General features: G+C 44.4%; 1 protein-coding gene across 4 annotated transcripts in view; it reads right to left on the reverse strand.

Moving 5' to 3' along the window:
* SYNJ2 (synaptojanin 2) overlaps positions 1–15,884 on the reverse strand; it is a 257,365-nt gene that overhangs the window by 91,129 nt on the left and 150,352 nt on the right. For all 4 annotated transcript variants that reach the window (XM_029596673.1, XM_029596671.1, XM_029596672.1 and 1 more), the window contains 4 exons: positions 11,691–11,772; positions 10,871–11,023; positions 3,525–3,690; positions 448–639 (listed from right to left, as the gene is read on the reverse strand). In XM_029596673.1, coding sequence (XP_029452533.1) covers positions 448–639; positions 3,525–3,690; positions 10,871–11,023; positions 11,691–11,772 — 593 coding nt within the window. The remainder of the gene's footprint in view (positions 1–447; positions 640–3,524; positions 3,691–10,870; positions 11,024–11,690; positions 11,773–15,884) is intronic.

The following is a 15,884-nucleotide window of genomic DNA, read 5'->3' on the forward strand; positions in this document are numbered from 1 at the left end:
TAAACTGGTCTGTCCTGGGATTCATCATACCGTTATAATTATAGTGGAATGATGAGTAGTGAAAAAAAAAAAGGGACGGGGGGGGACAGTGTGCACCCGGCCGCATCACGGCGGTGCGTTTTCGCCTGCCACAGTTGTGGTCTAAAACATTATCGCCCACAGCGGTACTGGAATCAAAGTTCTTCTAACCCCGCCCAAACCCCTCCCCCTTTCCCTCATTTAAATCCTAATGCCGCAATGTGGTAATTGTCGCGTGCATCATGGCGGTATGGCACGCGATACCGGCCTATTGCAGCTTGATGAATGACCCTGTAAATTTGAAAGAGAACGACAGGTGATAAGAGACAACAAATGGCAACAACAACAAAAAAAGATTAATAAGAGACAAATTATACGAATTCAAACAGAAAAATCTCAAAATGGGCATGAAATCACTGAAAGCCTTACCCTGAAACTCAGCAACCCCGGAGAGCTGAGGAGAATCCAGTAACCAGTCCGTCAGTTCGCCGGTGCCAAGGACGTTGCTCCGAAACTGCTTGCCCCCGTTCACGTTCCAGGTCCCCATGGCCACGCGGGTCCGCTTGAAATTGGTGAACTCAAACTGCCGCTCCGACATGGCGCTCAGAATACTGGGGGTCACTGAGGGGAGGGAGGAGAGAGAGAATGGGGAAACTCGTCTTCAAGGGCATAAACTTCACTTCGGGAACATATTCCCCACAGAATATCCGGGCTTGGAAAAATACATCCTCCCCTGGGAGAAAAAGCGTTTCTGCGCAAACCGCAGAACCAAAGTCTCAAAGGAAAAGAAGCAGCAGCAGCCGCCCAGCGGCTTTTAGAAAGAGTTTTAAAAAACTCTCTTTACTGAAGCTGCTGACACGAGCATTGGGAGTCACTGGATAAAAGCCCAAACAAGCCATTCGCCTCTTGCTTCTTCCAGGAACACCTCTGAAGGTTTGTGCGCTGCCTTTTTAAAAAAATTTTCCCCCATTCGGGACTTTAATTGTTGGAGCTCTACCCACTGCCTTCCCGAGACCACCACAATCACTGTGACTATCCGGTGTTTGGTAAAAATGACCACGTTTGCCCAGTTGTATGTCGGCGAGCAGTTTTAGAAAACAGATAACAGAAAAAGGCCAGCTTTAGCTCTGTTGGGGCTTTTTTTTTTTAATCAAACCGTGGTAAAGTGTGTTGTTGCACATTAATATGCGTTAGTCATTAGGGCCCCACTAATCTCAATTATTACAGCATTAGCACAAAAAGGGGGCGAGATTTCACAAACACTGCAGAATGGTTAATCTGGCCATTTTCCACTTATTTCTTAAAAATAATTCCCTTACTATTTATGGTATAAAAACCCCCAAATCTCTCTGCAAAGACAAAGAGCCTTGTTTTCATCATTTTCCATTCCCATTGCTAAGTTTCCCCCAAGTACTTCCACTTGCTGTCATACTGGAAGTTTCAATGGCAGAGAATGATCAGTTCTGACTTCCTCCACCAAAAGTCTCACTGTAATAAGAGATTTCCAGGTGACCTCCGACTTCCTGCTCATAGTCGCTCAGTGTACCGATTAAAATTAGGGATAAGAGAATTTCTTTACATCCAAAGCATCAATGAAGCTTATTTGCCTTTGCAAAAAGATTTCCTGTGCCGTGTGCACCTCCCACCAGCAGGGGCCCTCAGTGGGCCATATTACCTGCACTGCCACATTTTAAAAGCTGTCCTCATAAGCACACCCTGTCTCATCTTGGCATCTTTTACACACTGCACCGGGGCCACCTTCGTGCTAGTTCCTGCCTTAGCTCTGATCTTGGTCCTCTTATTGTGTGTGGCCTTCTGTGTTTGTTTCTTTGCTGTTTGTTCCCGTGTCCTGTTTGGCCCCACTTTCATGGCCTTCTGTTTCTCTTGTTTGGTTCCTGTCTTGTTGTGCTCTTTCTGTGCTGTCTTGGTTTGTAGGCATCCTCACGTTTTGTCCTAGCTTTAGTCTTGCTCTGTCTTAGTAGCGCACTTCAGGTTTTAAGTCCTGCTGAAGGGGTTCAATTTTGTGACCCCCCCTGAAGTACGAACGAGCAGCTGAACATCCTCCGACTAATCATGCCAGCAGTGAAACGCACAGCCATCTTGAACATACTAATATTTGCAACGCAAATGATACGTAATGCGTAGTGACGCAGTGGCGCACTAACTTTTAGCGTAACGTAACGTAACTCCATTTTGGAATAATACTTTGTATTGTATTAATACGAATGCCGATGTAAAATGTCTAACACGTCAATTAAATGACGAAACAATAGTCTGATCTTAAGCTACACCTACTAGAGGACCACGCTAGCTAATGCTTGTTCAGCAATTTGTGAAATGTTTGTTCAGCAAAAACCAGGACGCATGTGTGAAAGATAAGAGTTGTAAAGTGCATAAAAGTTTGCTCCGAAGGGGGCGTGGCATGCAGTTGTACTGAGCCTTTGTCTTAGCTGCATCTTGCTGGCAATAAAAGTCTATCTTTACGGATCAGTTGTCTGGACCTCCTTACTGACTAAAAAGAGACGGTTACACTGCCAGCTACCAGAACCCGGGGGGCAGCTGACTGGTCAGGCAGAAGACCCCTGGTGCCAGGCCAGACTTGAATCTGGCTTTTGCTGGTTGTTCTTTGGTTCAGCCTGCTCCTGCCCTGGAAGTTTCCCATAACTGATAGTTGTGCCCTTACCCTTCCCTCAAAATATCTGAGTTTTTGCTATAGAATTTAAATGAGAAAACTTTTCCAGATACAGCTGGATGTTGAACTTCATCTACTTCACTGCTTCTGTCACTTCTGCCTCCCTTTATTTATTTATTTTTTTAATTTGGTTACCACCACACATACTGGCATATGGTGTGTACATTTTCCCATGAAACCTATGGCGAATACTTTGGATTGTTCACAAAATATTTGCAGAATGGAAACATTACTTTTTATATAGTCTTAGTCAAGACATGTTCAGACAGAAAGACAGAAACTGATGGCAGAGAAAGGCCAACAGGCCCATCCAGGTCTGCCCATTTCCCAGCCGATGGAAACACCACAGACCCTGCCTGATCTTTGGCGTTACCTTCACTTCCTCACCCCTAAGGATTCTCAATTCTTGTCCTAGGCTTTCCTGAATTCTACCTCCACTACTTCCGTTAGGAGGCTGCTCCATGCATCCACTCCACTCCATGGGTGAAAACATTGTGACCCTTTCTCAGTGCATGAAGGAAAAAGACTAGTAAGCCCTGGGTGTGTGCTCCTTGCAAATGATATCAGCAGAGCAATCATGTGGTGCATGACTGGAACAGTTGATGGACACAAACTATAGCGGTGTAATGTCCCGATTACACAGTATAAAGGTCACAATGGGGGTAGGGTGCAGGGAGTCTTAACGTGCTGAGAAAGAAAACATAATCCATCACAATCAAGTTAAACTTTGTGCATGCTATACATTTTGTATGAAAAACTTTAAACTGGCCAGCACAGACAAACTAATTATGGAGAGGATTCTTTCGGTATTTACCCAGAAGTGCTGTGCTGTCCAGCAGCATTCGTCCTTTATCTGCGTATTCTTCACTGTAGAAATCTCCCATTAGCAGCAGGTCAATGGCCTCTTGCCGCACTCCATCAAAAAAGTTTGTTTGTATAGTTCTGGACATGGAGCGGGCTCCGTCTTTCAGCTTCCCTACCTGCATTGCCAACAAATCAAAAAGAGTCATACTTGTGCTGGTCACACAACTTTCTTACATGTGTGAACTTGGTTTCCTGGACCACCAACCAATCAGAGCACAAACCTGAGTCAACCAGAGGCAGTGAACAGAAAACATAACATTGTGCGACTTGCCTCAATCAACTGTTCCTTCATTCTCTTCTTTCCAAAGCTACTAGACATTCATAAAAACTGGCAAAAACAATGCAGGCAAAAGGAGAAATCACTACTTACCTGATAATTTCTTTTCCTTTAGAGAAGGGTAGATCAATCCCAATGAATGAGTTATGCACCTCTGCCAGCAGATGGAGACAAAGCAAAAGCTGACATCACAGCTATATAGTCCTACCCCGACATCAGCCCACCAGTATTCTCTGGAAAAGTCAAACTGTGGACAAAACTGATTATACTTGACCATTATTAGCAATAGACATTCATGTTTCTCAACCAACAGGAACACTAAGCTCAGCCAAAGAAGGAACACATCTAGCAAACCAAGGGCTAGAGAAGCCACTTACCAGTTATCAATGAAGCGCAGGAATGCATATCTCGCCCTAAGATTCAAACACCGGCAGTCGAAGGAAAGGAAATTATCAAGTAAGTATTAATTTCTCCTTCCATAGCGTTCGGATAGCTCAGTCCCAACTGATGTACCAAAGCTAATCTCGAAAAGGGCGGGAGGCTGCCAGTGGTCCAGTTAATACTGCCTATGTAAACGCAGCTTCCTTCCCAGCCCTAACATCCAAGCAATAATACTTGAAGAAGGTGTGTAAAGATCACCAAGTCACTGCTTGGCAAATTTCAGCAGGCAACAAAGTTCCACCCACGATACTGCCTGAGCCCTCATGGAATGTGGTAAAATATGTTTCAGTAAGGCAACCTCAGCAGCCACATAGAGTGCCGTAATGACTTCCTTAACCCAATGTGCAATCGTTGTCCGCTGTTGCCAGTGCTCTCTGCTTACTACTATGGAGCACAAACAGGTGATCAGACTTCCAAACAGTCTTAATCATGTCCAAGTATTACAGCAAATGACGCTTGACGTTCGAGAAATGCAAGAGACTGTACTCAGCTTCATCTCTGTCCCTGTCCAAAGTAGGCAGAGAAATGGACTGATTCAAATGAAAGTCCAAAACCACTCTGAGCTACACCCGGATTCATATAAAGAAAAGGCTCAAGGCAGGAAAGAGCCTGCAGCTCTGAGACTTGACATGCTGAACAGATTGCTATCAGAAAAACCGTCTTCAAATTAAGCAGCCACAAGGAGAGTATGCAGCGATCAAAAGGTTGGACCTGCCAAAAACTTGAGGGGCAAAAATGCTTAATTCCATACTGAAAATGGGACACATCCGGATAGGAAGACAAAAGCCCTCCATTGACTCTTCCTCTATAACAAGCCAGGCCTACAACTTGGACCCTCAAGGGTCAAACCCTTAAGCAAGCCATCTTGTAAAAAAATTCCAAAATCAATGGAATATCCACCTTGAGCAGTTGGTACCTTGTTCAGAACACCAAGCTTCAAAGACCCTCCAAATTCTAATATAGGCTAAAGAAGAACAACATTTCTGGGCCCGAAGGAGAGTGGAAATTACTGCAGGCAAAAAACCCCACTTAAACAACTGAGCCCTTTCAATGGCCATACCATAAGACAAAATCAACCCAGATCCTCGTGTAGAATGGGCCCCTGACGTAAGAGATCCATCCAAGAAAGTAGCCTAAGGGGACTGCCCACCAGAAATCTCTGGAGATTGGCATACCACGGCCTTCAAGCCCAATCCAGAGCCACAAAAAGGACGGTGTTGGCTTAACTTGCAATCATCTGAACCAGTCTGCCTATCAGAGGCCAGGGCAGAAACGCATAGAGAACGGTGCCACATGGCTACTCCTGAGCAAGAGCATCGATGCCCATCACTTTTGGGTCCCACCTGCGACTGAAGAGTGGAACCTGTGTGTTGTTGAAAGTCGCCATCAGGACTAGACCCGCTAAGCCCCAGCGGTTCACCAGGAGCCAAAAGGCCTCGTCCGACAGCTCCCATTCTCCTGGAGCCAAGTTTCTCCTGCTGAAGAAATCAGCAGCCATTAACTCCAGGACCTGTAGATAAGACCACATAGTTGGATGAACAGAGTTACTCAAGGATCAAACTTGCAGCATCCACATGTGGATCTGAGACTCTGGCATAAACGCTCTGTCCTGCCTTGTATTGAACTGAACCCAGAGATACTCCAGGATCTGAGACAGCTGCAAATTGCTCTTGGCCAGATTCACCACCTAGCCTAGCTCCTGTAGTCAAGAACCACCCTGCGGGAAGGGCAAAGACTCTCCAAAGTCTTTGCTTGAGTCGACCAGTCACCCAAATAGGGGTGAACTAGAATGCCCTCCTTGCGAAGGGCTACTGCTACTACCATTGTGACTTTGGAAAAGGTCCTGGGCGCCATGGTTAGACCTAAAGGCAAGGTCTGAAACTGGTAATAATGATCTCAGATATCAAATCAGAGGAAGCACTGATGTTCCTGCCGGATGGTGCAGATATGCCTCCATCAGATCCAGAGACATAAGGTACTTCCCTACTTGTCCAGCCATGATGACAGAGTGCACCGCTTCCATCCTGAAATGTGAAGAGTCTTAGATGCGGATGACGCCCTTGAGATCCTTCTTGGGCACGACAAATAAATGGAATATCATCTGTATTTCACTGCAATTCGAGAATGGGAATCACCAGTTTCAGATTCAACAGCCGTTGTAATGTTGCTTCCACTTCTGCCCTGTGAAGGGAGTTGCATAAAGAGACCAATAAGGAATCTGGAGGAATGCAAAGAAATTCTAGAGCATACCCATTCCAAATCACTTCATGAACCAATTGATCCGAAGTAATCTGGACCCACCTGTGATCAAACCGGGATAGGCGACCACCCATCTCCTGCACCACCAGGTGAGCCCACAAACCTTCATTGGGAAGACCAGGGAAGCTCTAACTCTGAAGTCCACATCCTTTCGATGACCACTGGGCGAAAAGACTGAGACCTGTGGAAGGGATGGGATCTCTGGGAAAAACCTCCCTTATAAAGCCAAAAACACAGGTAGTCTCGAGACTTGCTAGTTGCCCAAAAAGGCCAGGCAATGGGATTCTTGTCCTCTGGCAAATGAGGGACCTGTGTCTCTCCCTATTTATTTGTCATTTTTTTCCAATTCACTGCCAAACAAAATCGAGCCTTTGAAGGGCAGCTTAGTAAGGTTGGACTTGAATAGTATCTGCGGACCAGTTGCGCAGCCACAGCTGCTGCCTGGCTGCAATAACTGAAGCAGCTCCTCTGGCAGCTGTATGCTGCATCAGCCAAGAAGGCGGTCTCCAGTTCTATCATAGGTTCAAGATTGGACCCAGCGCCACCAGATTCTTGACAAAGAAGCAACGTAGCCTGAGCTACCAAGGCACAACAAGAATCAATTTGCAAGTTCATTGTCACTGCCTCAAAGGCTTGCTTCAGGATAGCTTCAATCCTCTTATCTTGAGTATCCTTTAGTTCTGCACCTCCCTCTAACGGGATGGTGGTACGTTTCGTGACAACACACACTAAGGCATCCAACCTAGGGAAACGCAATTGCTCTCTGGTCTGTGGATCCAAAGAGTATAAACCAGCCAAGATGTGTCCCCTTTAAAAGACACCTCTGGGTTACTCCATTCCAGATTAAACAACTCCTAGATTGCATACAAGAGGGGAAAAAACAAGAAGCCTTGTGCACCCCCTCTAACTACCCAGGAAGCTCAAACAACCCGGGAGTGCCACACATCTCACAAATCTCACTCACGCCATCCACAAGAAATCTAGGCGTAACAATCAACAGCCAACTCAACTTTAAACGACACATCTCCAATACAATTAAAGATGGATTCTTCAAGCTTCAAACACTGAAAAAACTCAAACCCCTTCTCCAAGCGCACGATTTCCGAACAGTCCTTCAATCAATTATCTTCTCAAAACTTGACTACTGCAACTGCCTTCTCCTCGGCCTACCAGAAATCCACATCAAACCCCTCCAAGTTCTACAAAATGCCGCCGCCAGGATCATCACTAACAACAAAAAATCCTCCCACATCACACCCACTCTCAAAGAACTCCACTGGCTCCCCATCACACAAAGAATCCAATATAAAACCCTCACCCTCATGCACAAAAAAATAAACAACAAAATGAACTGGCTAAACAACGCAATACATCCATACCCCACACAAAGAACTCTCAGATCCACCAACACTGGCCTTCTAGCCGTCCCCAATCTCAAATCTGCACACCTCAACACAACCCGCAAACGAGCCATAACAATAGCGGGCCCTACCCTATGGAACTCCCTCCCCACCTGTCTCAGAAATGAACCTTCATTGCAAGTCTTCAAAAAACACCTCAAAACATGGCTGTTTTTAAAAGCCTTCCCACCTGACCCTTAACCTGCCCGAACGCAACACACCTCACCCCCTACACAGGCATCTCTCCCCCCTTTCATCCCTCCCTGACACTCCCTTCCTCCCAACCCTCCCTTCTATCCTTAATCCTAAATTATTTATATCAACAAGTCATTTATGTACATATGTTATATACTATAATCTACTGTTCCATGTATTTCTGTTATAATTGTTATAATTGTTACCATGTTATAATGTAAAATAGGGCCGATCTCACCCTATTCTTTTAGTTATCTGGAAACCGATGTGATATCTCGATTGAATGTCGGTATATTAAATAAATAAAGGGTGACCAAAATATGATTCTTCTTCTGTGTCCCCCAAGAGTCAGGTCCAGTCACTCAGATATAAAACCTGATAACTCATCTCGGAAAGAAATTGATAAGAGTTTGATATGGCTCCAAATCTAGGGGAATGTCCCCTTCCTCACCAGGAGAGCCACTCCCATCATCATTGGTATCATCCTGGTCCACCTGCATTCGAGCTCTGCAAACTGCACTGCACCACGGAGCTTGACCCTGGAAAGCAGAGGAGCACTAGGAGCTACCTTAGAAGGTACTGCCATTTCAGAAGACTGGCCCTATAGAAATGTCTGCAAGTCCTGAAAGAATTCCGCTCAGGAAAAGGAGGACGGGTCAGAACCAGTGTCCTCTTGAGGACCCGACTCATGAATTAATCAAGGGAGGGGACACCTCTTCCGTATCTCCCTCTGTTCCTCTTCCCTCAGACTGAGGAGATGGATCATCGCTGGCAAAATCAGGAGGCAAATCTCCTTGCGCATCTAGGCAGTGCTGATGCAGGCTTAAAGAAAGCTCTACCTGAATAGCCCTGATGTGGCATGCTGCGCAGATAGAAAGGTTTCTTTGCCGTGGTCGCCATGCTGTAAACGTGCAGACTGAGGAAAGATTGCACCTAACTTAACCGCACATATAAGCGCGCCCAAAACGGGGACACAACAAATGTGCGCCCAAGCCCATGTGCCTAGGCTGCTTGTCCAACTGGGTACCCAAACTGGATGCCCAGGACAGACGCCCAAATTGGACGCATAGGCGAGAACGGATGTCCACACAGATGCACATGGACGCGCCGACAGCCTACGGCAAATATCATGTAAAACTACCCTGTGGCGTACCACGCGCCAAAATGTGGAGAAGCCTGAGAGTGGGACCTAGCTGAATGGCTGCTCACCCTGCCGAGCCTGCATTCTTACCTCACCTCACAGAACTCCCCAGAGATGTGAGCAGGACGTAAACCATTCTCCTGCTGCCTTCCTTTCGCTGTCTTTTTTTTTTTCCAGTAAGAAAATTCTTACCCGAGCTCAGCCCTCCCTGGCTGAGAGCAGGAACGGGTCACGGCTAAGGGAGAAGAGGGCTAAAGCCTTCACTACCGAGCCTCTCTCAGCCTGCAGCCGCTAAATTTCTCTCTGGCTCCATCTGCTGGAAGGGAGGCATAACCCACGATCTGGACTGATCCGGGTACGAACAGGGAATTGGCATTTTAGGTCCACGACAGTCAAAGCTACCAGACTGAAGGCACTGAACTGAGGGAGGGACTGCACGGTATCACCCCAGGAGGCAAGCAAACTCATTTTTCCAATATCTCCTTTCCAGCTTCTTTCTTTCTTTTTTTTTTTTTTTTTTAATTCACAAGCAATACCCCGAAGGGAAATGCATGTCCATCATTTGCTGGAGTCGGAGAATTCTGGCAGGCTGATGTCAGGGTGGGACATCAGCTTTTACTCCGTTCCCATCTGCTAGCAGAGGTGCACAATCCACTCATTGGGAGTGGCCTACCCAAACACTATGAAAACACCTTTAATTTGGTCAAAAAAGGGTCTAAAGAGAACATGAATACTAAAGGCTACGTCTCTGAAGATCAGACCTATGTGGTCTTGAAAGCTCATGCAAACAAGAAACAGCAATAGCCTCAAATCAATGCAAAACATTTATACTGGAAAACACAATCTAATCATTATGTCACCTATAGCAGCAGATCCTAAACCTGTCCTGAGGGACTCCCAGCCGGTCGGGTTTTCAGGATATCTGTAATGATTACGCATGGGATACATTTACATTTAATGGAAGAAGTGTATGTAAATCTCTCTCATGCATATTCACTGTAGATATCTTGAAAACCCAACAGGATGGGGATCCACTAGGACAGGTTTGGGAATCTCTGACCTATAGAGTATTCAAAAAGAAGTGCATCTTAAAAGGCAGATCTTATTAATAGTGGTGAAACATCTGAATCTGGTGGGTGGCTGTGCTAATAAGATATTGTATTATCCCAAAAAACCTAATTAACATAAGAAATCAGCATTTTCAGATGAGTTTAGCACAATTGTTAGATCTGCCACAGCATCTCCAAAATATCATACATGCGAGGAAAGAGAAAACAAAAAAATATGAATGCAGCTTGGAGGGCCTGAGTGATTCAAGTTTGTATAGGCCATGCAAAATGAATGCAAAACACAGGCTTAAAGTTACTACAACTTAGAGATTAGAGCAAGCCCTCCCACCCCCTCAAGGCAGAAACAAGGCATCAAAGACCACAAGTCTTCTTCTGATTGCATTTCTGTCGCCACCTGCTGGTTACAAGTTAGATACACATGGTCTGAGCTGTCACACAGATGGAACACCCAAGAACACCCAGAGGGCATTTTCCATAAAACTGAACCCTTCACAGTTCTGTCATGCTTCATACCTTAGCTTTCCCCTCCAGGGCCCGGCTTCCTGTAAAAACCCTGCTGAGATTATGTGCATTCAAAGACCACATCGCTCTGTAGGCCTCCTCAAATCGCTGCAGCACAGACTTCTTGTCAACCACTCCCATGCTTTCTAGCTGGGCACGCAAAACCTGCAGGAAATTTACAGAATGAATGGGAACCAGAATGTGACACACTGTATAACAAAGTTGTTCTCATTAAGGGGTTTCAGTGACAGTATTAAATATCCCAAAAATAATCTATAATACAGAGGCACAAGGCAATGAATACAACTCGCTGTAATCAAATCTATTTCATTGTTCTATGTCTGTAAATAATCAGTGAGTGTTTATAGCATCTCTCACCCCCAACTGCAACCCTTCCTCACTTTTAATATAAAAATGGCAGACAGGCACAGCAAGCACCCAGGAAACATTTTTTTTTTTAAAGTCTGCATCAGAGTTCTAGCCTCAGTAGAACACTGTCCCCCAAATCCTATGGGATTGACTGTTCCATGTTTCTTGGCCCCCTCCAGTAGCTTGGGAACAAAAAGATACCAAAAACAAGACAATACAGATTCTTTAAACACAATGGGGCATTTTAGTGTCTATAGTATGCGTGCATAAGAAAGCTCTAAGCATCTATTTAAATCACATTATCCCAAGGAGCAGGCACCTCTGGGGTGGCTAATGCCAGGTAAAAGGGGGCAAATAGCGCCAGGCACAGAATGCTACCCTGACCCTGCTCACCAACAGCAGGGCGTGCCTAGACTCCAGGAGTAAAACCCGCTAATGGAAAACGGACCAGTGAACCACTTACCTCAAGAGCAATGTAGGACTGGACACTATTAGTGCGGTTCAGGCAATCAAGGCAGTTAGTTCGGAAAGTACCTTTCTGGAAGCTTCAGGAAAACAGAAGCAGTTGTTAAGAATACTCCCCAACAATTTGCGACTACTTCAGCAATATTGGTCCAAGGCAGCGGGCATTTATCATGAAAAATAGCCTGGAGACCTGAGCCGGGCAACTGAATCACACTAGAGCCTGCAAAGCCTGCCTCACCGTCAGAAGACGTTATCAATAAGTTATCAATAAGTATCAATATAATATCAATAAGTATCAATAAATATAATATCAATAAGTTAAATATCAATAAGTTAAATAAATATAATATCAATAAGTTATCAATAAGTATCAATAAATATCAATAAGTTATCAATAAGTTCCCATGATGTTAGACATGTTATTTGTACCCTCTTGTTCGATAGAATGTTCAATGTAATTTCAAACTTTGGTTCTATGTAAACCGACGTGATATGTACCAGTACATGAATATCGGTATATAAAAGCCCTTAAATAAGTAAATAAGACAGAAAAGTCCACTAGAAAAAGGATAAAATCTGAACTTACATTAATGGAAAATGGGAATGAAAATGGAGCCAAAAATCACCAAAATTTTGAAAATAAAGAGTTTCACAGTCTCCAATGGCTTTCTGCTATCAGGAGACTGAACTGGATTGGATGATTCCAGCATCCTGTCTTCTAAGGTGGACTCGTGCTTACAATTTTGTAATAACAGAGCACTGAAACCAAGGACTTGTTACATACACGCATCCCAAGATCTGGATTTATTTTATTTTTTTACATCTGAAGGCAGTTACATCCATGTGAAGTGACTAAGAGGCAGCCCTGACTTGCAAACCAAACTCAAACATATTCCATTTACTAGTATGCTATACCCAAAGTTATATGCCAAACATGAGAGCAGTTACAATGGGATAAATGTGTTTGCAGTATTAGATTTAGGCAGCAAAGGATCACCATTTTTTGTTGTTGTTTTTTTTTTTAAACAAAGACTGGGCAGTATTGCTCAAGCACTCTGTGCAAGATGCAGGCAAAGTTACTTCCATGTAGGGTGGTCAGCTGTCCTGCTTAGGAAACAGAACTGTCCTATGTCTGTGTTATATAAACAACAAACCAGAATAGGATGCACAATTATCCTGTTTTTCAATCTGGCCATACATGAAAAAAAGAAATGTACACATAATTTCACCTCCCCACTCCTTTCCCATCGCCCCCCAGTGCCTCTCCATCTTCCCTTCCCTTTTCAGATTCCTCTCTATCTCCCCCTCCTCTTCTTTAGAATCCTTTCACTTTCTTGGGACACAAGACAGGGGCCTATCAGGGTCAGACCAGGAGGTGGGGACACAGGAGCCGCTCTTCCCCATGATACACGCATCCTTTCTAATCAGAAAGGTAAACACTGGAGTGCCTCAGGGAGTTGTACTGGGACCGGTGCTTTTTAGTATATTTATAAATGGGAACGAGTGAGGCGTTCAAATTTGCAGATGAGACAAAATTATTCAGAGTAGTTAAATCAAAAGCGGATTGTGATACATTACAGGAGGACCTTGCAAGACTGGAAGATTGGGCATCCAAATGGCAGATGAAATTTAATGTGGACAAGTCCAAGGTGATGCATATAGGGAAAAATAACCCTTGCTGTAGTTACACAATGTTAGGTTCCATATTAGGTGCTACCACCCAGGAAAATGATCTAGGCATCATAGTGGATAATACTTTAAAATCATCGGCTCCGTGTGCTGCAGCAGTCAAAAAAGCAAACAAATGTTAGGAATTATTAGGAAAGGAATGGTTTCTAAAACTGAGAATGTCATAAGAACATAAGAAATTGCCATGCTGGGTCAGACCAAGGGTCCATCAAGCCCAGCATCCTGTTTCCAACAGTGGCCAATCCAGGCCACAAGAACCTGGCAATTACTCAAACACTAAGAAGATCCCATGCTACTGATGCAATTAATAGCAGTGGCTATTCCCTAAGTAAACCTGATTAATAGCAGTTAATGGACTTCTCCTCCAAGAACTTATCCAAACCTTTTTTGAACCCAGCTACACTAACTGCACTAACCACATCCTCTGGCAACAAATTCCAGAGCTTTATTGTGCATTGAGTGAAAAAGAATTTTCTCCGATTAGTCTTAAATGTGCTACTTGCTAACTTCATGGAGTGCCCCCTAGTCCTATTATTCAAAAGTGTAAATAACTGATTCACATCTACTCGTTCAAGACCTCTCATGATCTTAATGACCTCTATCATATCCCGCCTCAGCCATCTCTTCTCCAAACTGAACAACCCTAACCTCATCAGCCTTTCTTCATAGGGGAGCTCTTCCATCCCCTTTATCATTTTGGTTGCCCTTCTCTGTACCTTCTCCATCGCAACTATGTCATAATACCTCTGTATCGCTGCATGGCGAGACTGCACCTTGAGTACTGTGCAGCTCTGGTCACCAAATCTCAAAACAAAAAGGTACAGAGAAGGGAGACCAAAATGATAAAGGGGATGGAAGGATTCCGTATGAGGATAGGCTGAAGAGGTTAGGGCTGTTCAGCTTGGAGAAGAGACAGCTGAGGGGGGATTAGATAGTGGTCTATAAAATCATGAGAGGACTAAAAGGTAAATGTGGATCAGTTGTTTACTCTTTCAGATCATATAAGGACTAGGGGGCATTTCATGAAATTTGCAAGTAGCACATTTAAAACAAATCGGAGAAAATTCTTTTTCACTCAACACACAATTAGGCTCTGGAATTCATTGCTGGAGAATATGGTTAAGGCAGTTAACGTAGCTGGGTTTAAAAAAAAAAAGCTGTGTATAAGTTCATGGAGGAGAAGTCCATAACCTGCTATAAATGAAGTAGACTTAGGGGTGAATTTTAAAAGAGCTGCTTGCATTAAAATGCCCATATAAGCAAGTATCTGGGTCGCGCGCAAGTGACTCATATTTTAAAATGGCACAATTATGCACTTATATGTATACACAAGCAAGTCAATGCATGGGGAAAAGGGGCGGAGTTAGAGCATGTCGGGGCATTCCCGAGTAGGGCCAACGTTTACGCACGTAAATCCATATTTTAAATCAAGCGGCTGCAGCGTACAGTTGGCTGCTAGCTGTGCAAATGTTCTTCTGTTCTTAATGAGGATGCCTGGAACGCCCTTCCGGAGGAGGAGGTGAAGACAAAAATGGTGAAAGATTTCAAAGGGGCATGGGATAACATGTATACAAAGGTGTAAACCGTTATGATGGCTCAGCCGAATAATGGTATATAAAACTCATCAAATAAATAAATAAATAACCACTGTGGATCGCTAGAGGATGGAACAGAAGAAATAAGTGCATGGGGGGGAACTTGCTGAGTGGCGGTTACTACCCCTTAACCAATAAGCCTTCATAGTCTTGATGCTACTCCATCAGTGCTCTCTGCTTCACTGACAGGTGAAAAGAGGAAAAGGGGAATTAGTTTCAGGCAGCAAACAACAAGGACATTGAATTTTGTGGTCTGGGAAACGAAATAAGCATGGGGGTAACTTGCTGGTGTGGCGGTTACTGCCCTTAACCAACATGCCTGATACTTTGGATGCGGCTCCAACATTGCTCTGCTTCAACGGCAAGAGGTAACGGGGAATTGAACCGAGACAGCAACCAACGAGGGCTCCTGACTTTGACAGTTTAGGAAACTAAGTAAGGGGGGGGGACTTGTACGGTGCAGCATATGCTACCATAAGCTTGCTGGGTAGACTGGATGGACCGTTTGGTCTGCAGAAAACTCATTTTAGGCCGAAAACCATTGGGCGAGGGGTCTGTACAAACAGGAGGCCATGCAGAGTGATGAACCAGATGGGTCTGGAAGACATTGAGAGAGACTGGGCAAATTAGTAGTCTCATTTGTATAACTAGGAATACCCTTCATGTGAGCATGTTTTAAAATCTGCGCTTAAAGCCAACACATTTTTAAGGATTAGGAGCACACATGTATGCGGTAGCTGTATTTTAATCACTTGCATGCGATTGTGCGCACAATTTAAAATTCCTGCATATGTGCGCCCATATGCACCTGTACGGGGGAGCTTGTGTGCTCGTTTTAAAGTTACCGGCCTTGGGAATAGCCACGACTTATTACCGGCATTAGCAGCATGGGATTTATTTACTGTTTA

Source organism: Rhinatrema bivittatum, chromosome 3 (assembly GCF_901001135.1).
Source record: "Rhinatrema bivittatum chromosome 3, aRhiBiv1.1, whole genome shotgun sequence".
NCBI lineage: Eukaryota > Metazoa > Chordata > Amphibia > Gymnophiona > Rhinatrematidae > Rhinatrema > Rhinatrema bivittatum.